This window comes from Dipodomys ordii, unplaced genomic scaffold (assembly GCF_000151885.1).
Source record: "Dipodomys ordii isolate 6190 unplaced genomic scaffold, Dord_2.0 Scaffold118, whole genome shotgun sequence".
NCBI lineage: Eukaryota > Metazoa > Chordata > Mammalia > Rodentia > Heteromyidae > Dipodomys > Dipodomys ordii.
In genome coordinates this window covers 2,505,236-2,512,368 of record NW_012267334.1, presented here as the reverse complement: position 1 = coordinate 2,512,368, position 7,133 = coordinate 2,505,236, and the positions used below count along the sequence as shown (strand labels likewise).

General features: G+C 56.6%; 1 protein-coding gene across 1 annotated transcript in view; it reads left to right on the top strand.

The window, feature by feature from the left end:
- Col5a1 (collagen, type V, alpha 1) overlaps nucleotides 1-7,133 on the top strand; it is a 119,461-nt gene that overhangs the window by 14,926 nt on the left and 97,402 nt on the right. Inside the window, exons 5-6 of the mRNA XM_013029375.1 lie at nucleotides 567-780; nucleotides 2,437-2,599. Coding sequence (XP_012884829.1) covers nucleotides 567-780; nucleotides 2,437-2,599 — 377 coding nt within the window. The remainder of the gene's footprint in view (nucleotides 1-566; nucleotides 781-2,436; nucleotides 2,600-7,133) is intronic.

Here is a 7,133-nt window from a genome sequence, read left to right as displayed (position 1 = left end):
AGGAAGGAAGAGGGGGAGGAAGGGGGAGGGGGAGGAAGGGGGAGGGGGAAGAAGGGGGAGGTGGGGGAGGAGGAGGAGGCTGAAGGCAGCATGGATAGGCTCAGCCTAGGTCTGGCTGTAGATAGCTCCTCCTGTCAAATGTTAGGGATTTATTTTTGTTAAAATTCAAAATGACAAGTCTTCAATTTTATGTGGTTTTCTTATTGACTGGGAAATCTCTAAAAGTGACATTCTAGTCCTGGCTCCCGGTCTGTGTCCCCTCCCTGTGTCCCCTCTCCCCCGGTGGTGAGAGCCACAGACACACTACAGAGAGCACAGAGCTATGTCAGCAACAGCCCCGCCCAGGTCCTGGGCATGAGGGCCTCCCAGGGAGGACCTCTCTGGTCTGGTGGGGGAGCTGGCATTAGGACCCACCTCGACAGGGCAGCTCAGCCATGTTGAGATGGAGAAGGACTCCAGGATCATGTGACGGTGTGCCACAGATGGCCACACGCTGGTCTCGGAGTTGGTTTAGAGGCACGTGGCAGTCTCTGGGCAGCGCTTCTCATCTCTGCCTTCTGTTCCAGCATCTGCATTTCCTGAGGACTTCTCTATCCTGACCACTGTGAAAGCCAGGAAAGGCAGCCAGGCCTTCCTGGTCTCCATCTACAATGAGCAGGGTATCCAGCAGGTTGGCCTGGAGATGGGCCGCTCCCCAGTCTTCCTCTATGAGGACCACATGGGAAAGCCTGGGCCTGAAGATTACCCCCTCTTTCGGGGTATCAACCTGTCAGATGGCAAGTAAGTGGTCCGGGGACAGCCCAGGCCTCTCTCCATGGGGAGGGCACAGGCTGGTGGGGGCGGCATGGCAGGATGTCCAGTGGGGGGGGTCACAGGGACAGCATGCGGGGGCACAGGCAGACAGAGCACTGGGCTGGGGTCCTCCGGTTCCATGTTGGTTTCTCACTCCTTGGGTGAGTCCTTGCTCCTCCCTGTACCCGCATTTCTCCTTGGAAAATGCATTCAATGCATTTCATGTCGGCCTTGTCAGGAGGGACAGAGGACATTGCTTGTTCTAGAGGGCCTTGCAGAATCCCTTCTGGACATGGACACGTGCAAGGTGATGATGGTGTGTGTGTGTATGTGTGTGTGCTGCTAACTAGGACTTGATCTCAGGTCCTGGGCACTGTCCCCTAGCTTTTTTGATTAAGGCTGGTGCTCTATTGCTTGAGCCCTAGCTCCATTTTCAGCTTTTGATGGTTAATTACAGGTAAGAGTCTCTTAGACTTTCTAGTCCGGGCTTCTAACCTTAGCCCTGAGATTCTCACCTCTTGAGTAGCTAGGATTACAGGTGTGAACCAGTGACACACTGCACAGTGAAGATATAAAACAAAGGGGGGGGGTCTTGTTAGTATTCTCTATTGGAGGCAAGATACCTCTGTGGCTAGTGTGTTTCTGTGGTGTCTCTGTGGTGTCTCTGTGGCAGCGTGTCTCTGTGGTGTCTCTGTGGTAGTGTATCTCTGTGGTAGTGTGTCTCTGTGGTAGTGTATCTCTGTGGTAGCGTGTCTCTGTGGTGTCTCTGTGGTACCATGTCTCTGTAGCAGCATGTCTCTGGTAGCATGTCTCTGTGGTGTGTCCGTGGCAGTGTGTCTCTGTGTTATCTCTGTGGCAGTGTGTCTCTGTGGTAGCGTGTCTCTGTGGCAGTGTGTCTCTGTGTTATCTCTGTGGCAGTGTGTCTCTGTGTTATCTCTGTAGCAGTGTGTCTCTGTGTTATCTCTGTGGCAGTGTGTCTCTGTGGTAGCGTGTCTCTGTGGCAGTGTGTCTCTGTGTTATCTCTGTGGCAGCGTGTCTCTGTGGCAGCGTGTCTCTGGTAGCATGTCTCAGTGGTGTCTCTGGCAGCGTGTCTCTGGCAGCGTGTCTCTGGTAGCATGTCTCAGTGGTGACTCTGTGGCAGCATGTCTCAGGCCTTGCGGTGGCCTTGGCCACTGTGTTGGGCTGTGGATCCCGTCTTCCCTCATAGGACTGTTGAATGAGCCATTGAGACCCCCCCGCCCCGTCCCATCAAAACCAATCCCTGCATTTGTCATTAGTGTTCGGACGCCCCACTGGAGACAGGCCCTCTTGCTAAAGGCACCGGAACCTCAGCCTTTCTCCTATTTATCTGGTGGCTGTGACGGAGGCGCTGGGCCATCCCTGAGCCTGCACCGAGCTCCCTATGTGCCCTTGGCCGTTCCAAGGAGGCCGCAGGGTTTGCAAGTCTCCCTGCACCTGGGAGATGCAGGTTCTGAGGTTCTAAGAGCTGAGTCCACCTTACGGTGGCACACAGCACCGGGAAGGCCTCTGGGGGTCACACCGGGCATTCCCTCTGTGACTGGGGGAAATGCGCGTCTTCCCCGACGTTGGGGTTGGCGATCTGTGATCTGAGTCCCGTCCCTGGGGCCATCTGCTTCTCTATAGGTGGCACAGAATTGCTCTCAGCGTCCACAAGAAGAACGTCACCTTGATCCTTGACTGTAAGAAGAAGATCACCAAGTTCCTGGACCGCAGCGACCACCCCATGGTCGATGTCAACGGAATCATTGTGTTCGGCACCCGCATCCTGGATGAGGAGGTGTTTGAGGTAAGCAGAGGGTGGGTGGCCCCATGCCCGCCCGGGCTCCTCTCTGGAGCCACTGTGGTGGCCATGGAGGCCTGGGGGATGGCTGGCCTTTGGCCTGGGCATGGTTCCGGCTGGCCTGAAGCCTCTGGGACTGCCCCAAGGGTGCTTGTGTCCCACGGGATGGAGGGACCAGGCCACATGGGAATGGCGGTGGCACCTAAGGTGTCAGGACCCAGTGCCAGTTGGGTGTGACAAGGGCATGGCAGGCTGCATCTGAGACTTTGGAAACTTACAGCCTGCACACACTGGGGTCTCGTGGTGACCGAGGGCCATGCTGGGGAGTGGGCAGTGTCCTCTGGGTGGACGTAATCAACCCGGGTGTGCCGCCTGGAGCATACGGAGTGCGTTGTTCAAATTCAGCCAGGCCAGATGAGCTACTTTCCTGGAAATGCCCAGAGGTGGGTGGTAGGAGGCAGAGGAGGCTCTGAAGCCCCACTTCTGCCCAAGGAGTCCTTCTTGGTTGAGGCTTGGCACAAGTGGTGTTCTAGCTGCCATGAGGCGGTTGGCGGCCCTGCAGGTCCAGGCGGGCCACATAATCAGCCAAAGCCTCTACAGGATGGGCTTGTAGGGCCCTGCCTGCTGAGTCCCCGCATCCGGGGCTGAGTCCACGTTCTGTCAGCACTCTGGGGATTGATACCCTCTCTGCCTGGATCTTGTGCCAGCCAGGGCCCCGTGGCTGGCATTAACGTCCCCGCCCAGGGCTCCGCGGTTGCAAGTGTTTGGAAAATAGTCTCCAGGGACCATCCCGGCTCTTAGATGAGATGGGTGATGTCCCTCCCCCCAGTTCTCAGGAGCCACCCAGAGCCCTTAGGTCCTCTAGATATGTGGCCACGTTTGGATTCCAGCTGTGTCTCGCATCTCTGGTGCTGGGGTGGGCTCTCTGGGGTGGTGTCTTTGCAGTGATGTGCAGCCCACCACGCCGGGTGCACTGCTGACTCAACCCTGGCGCTCCGTGAGAAGCAGGGAAACAGACGTGATGTGTGTGTGCTCCTTGTCTGTGTGCCAAGGGCGGGGCCTACAACTTCGGTGGAACACATGAGGATGAAATGCTTGTCGTCATGGGACACATAGTGTCACCGTGGGTTCAAGTCCCCCGCAATGCTGGCCTCGGTGCCTTGCCAGGTGCTCACCCCTGTTGGGTGTTGGATTTAGGCCTTGGGAGAATTGCTCTGATAGTTCTCAACCTCAGTTTCTCCTTCTGCAGCACGGGGTCATAAGTATAGCCACTCCCTAGCGCTCTGCAAGGATGCACACAGTGAATACAGCACACAGTCTCCGAAGGAAGTGCTTAGTAAATGCCACCCATGCTCACTCTGATGTTCACCAGTGTTCTGACGGGGTGGGGGAGGGGCGGGGGAGGAGGACAGAGCCTGCTGGTGAGTGTGAACAGTCTTGGAGAGGCCGAGGCTGCTACCCCATGGGGAGATAGATGGCCAGCCTGTTAGGAGACAGGTAGTGTTGGGATTAGACATGGCTCCAGAGGCTCAGGCATTGGCCAGGACCCAGTGAATGGTGCTGTTGGGGTGATTGGGTCACGAGGATGCTGACCTCACTCACACATCAATTCATTGATGCATTTGCTAGGGAGCGGGCCCACTGGAGGCAGCAGGTCCCGGGGATGTGTCTCTTGACGATGCATCTTCTCCTTGGGCCCTTCCTGCTTTTCTCTCCGGATGCCATGGGGCACGCAGCCTCCGTGCGTTTTCCTGCCATCACTGTTTTGCCTTGGCCCAGGGCCATAGCAGTGGGGCTGGTGGGGCACGGATAGAGGTCTCTGAAACCCAAGAGCCAAGGTAAACTTCCTTCCTTAGCCAGATAATGTGAGTGGTTTCATCCTGGTGGTGCCTGGGGTGGACTGACCAGCACAGGCGGGAGCTGGGATGGGTGGCACCTGCGGCCTGAAGGACGCACGAGGTCAGGTGGGAACTTGGGTCCCGTTGGTAGTACCAAACTGCGTGTGATTGGGGCTTCCTCAAGGTAGGCTCTGATCGCATTTGCCTGTAGAGTTCCACAGCCAGGAGGGGTCGGCTTGTGGTTGATTCTCAGGAACTGGTGCTAAGAACTGGCCTGGGGCCGGCACAGCCTGCGTGGAGTGCTGATTTGACCTCTTGCCTGGGAAGGTATAGGTAAAGCAGATGCTGTTGTGCTTTGGGGTGTCCTGCGGGGTGAGGGTTCAGGGTGGCATCCAGAGAGCTGGGCTGGGTTTAGCTATGGAGCTGAGCTGCAGCTCTTCAACTTTCCCTTGCTCTAGGTCCTGACTCCAGGAGCCTGCGGGTGTCCTGGGGCGGTGGGAGGAAGGGAGGGCTGAACGCTGAACACGGTGGGTTTGCTCTGCTGTGTCAAACTGTCGGTCTTTCTGGAGCCTTTGAGTGCTCCTAATGTCTCTTTTTCATGGAGATGGAGGCAAAAGTGTTCTCTTATCTTTAAAAGTGGGACCCTAAAACAAATGCTGTAGCCTACCAGAGAAGCTGTTTTCTTACTGAAGACACTCAGAGGCCAGAGCTGGCTTTGAATCCCCGCCCACAGTTTCTTAGCTGTGAGATCTTAGCGAGATCTTAGTGAGATCTCTTGCCCATCCCAGACTCAGTTTCCCCAGTTGCAAGATGAGGATAAAAGTTGGAGTTTCCCCGCTGTTGTCGTGTGGGTCTAGGCACGTGCAGGACTTAATCTGTGGATAGTAGGCACGTGGATGGCTCACATAAGCATACCAGCACTGTCACCCCTGGGTGACGGGGGGAACAAGAGCAGCTCGTAGTTTTCAAGAATCAATGCATCTCGAAGAACAGAGTCCAGCTCCGCTTCCCTGGCTCGGTCTTGCCCCGCACTGCGGTGGCCCCACACAGCAGCTGACCATTGGACGAAGCTTGGTTGAAAGAGCAGCAGGTGGCAGTGTGTTCAGAGCTCACCTTCACGGGCAAGCTTTTCTTCCCAGTTGGGGCTGCAGGAAAGGAGGAGTTTTGCTGACCGCAGGTCTGAATGGTCTGAAGGCAGTGTTTCCCCTGCAGGGTCTCCAGGCTGTTAGCTGTGCTCACGGTGGGAAATTGGGCCTGTCTTCCTTAATGAAGCCCGTGGAGGGCAGCCTGGCTGGCGAGGGCGGCCTGCTCTGAGGGAGCGCTCACGGAGCCTTTTTCTCTCCTCGCTTCCTTAACAATGTAATCAGAAAGGTGGGGGAGGTGATTTCACAGCGGCTTCCCTTTGTCTCCTTGCCAGTACAACCTGGTTGTTATTTTTTCAGAAATAGCTTAGCTTAGCTTTCAGAAGGTTCTAAAGAAATATACTTCCCCCTTTCCGATTATAACTGCTTGGCTTGGGTGGCAGGTTCATCTGGAGGAGGGGCTGTTGGGAACTTTCTCTGGTAGCCATCTTCTCTGGAAGATGACTTTCGCGTATTAAAATCCAGTTTGTCCCAGAGTGCTGGGCAAGTGGGCGGGTCCTGGCCTTTACTGAGGGCCAGGTCACTGGTGGCTCGGGCTTTCTGGGCTCCCTGCTCTGGTGACTTTCCGGTCACCTGACCAGACCTGTCAGACCCCAGAGAGCTTGATAGGGGCTGCAGGTTTCCCCCAGGGTGCCTGTGCCCTTTCAGAGCTCCCTTTGTCCTGGAGAAAAACCAGTGGGGACAGAGAACAGACCAGTGAGAGTAATTTGCACGCAGTGCAGAGCCGTTTTGGCTCACGGCACGGTGCCCAGGACTGCTGTGGGCAGATACCGGGCCTGGTGATGTGGCCACCTTGGGATTGGTCTTGCCAGCCTGGGTCCACCTTGCTGCCCAGGGGAGGCTGGAGGTCCCAGTCCTTTGCCAGCCATAGACAGAGGAGATTCTCAGGTCCCCAGCCTTGACCTTCATGTGCATCGAAGGGCCTGGGTCTGTGGAACAGTTAAGGGTGTGACAGAGCCAGCGCTGTGGGCTGTGGAGCGGGTGCATGAGGCCAGCCGCTCCTGGCGCTGAGAGAAACACACTGACCCTGGGTGGTCATTGCTGGAATCTGTCCTGGGGCCATGGCCAGTGTGTACCTGGCAGGGACAGCCAATCAGGAGCTGCCTTTGTGGCTATGACTGTCTCCATGGAGACAGAGTCACAAACTCCTCCTTATCTTGGCTCTTCTGGGGTCACCTTGTGAATGGGGTGCAATGACTTTACCTTAGAGGTAAGACCCTGAGCCCTGGGGAGGACTAGGCTGAGATTTGGGGAGGACAGAGCTGAGCCCTGGGGAGGACTAGGCTGAGATCTGGGGAGGACGGAGCTGAGTCCTGGAGGGAGGACATGGCTGTGTCCTGGGGAGGATGGAGCTTAGATCTGGGAAGGACGGAGCTGTGTCCTGGGGAGGATGGAGCTGTGTCCTGGGGAGGACGGAGCTGAGATCTGGGGAGGACTAGGCTGTGTCCTGGGGAGGACGGAGCTGAGTCCTGGGGAGGATGTAGCTGAGATCTGGGGAGGACAGAGCTGAGATCTGGGGAGGATGGAGCTGAGATCTGGGGAGGACTGGGCTGAGATCTG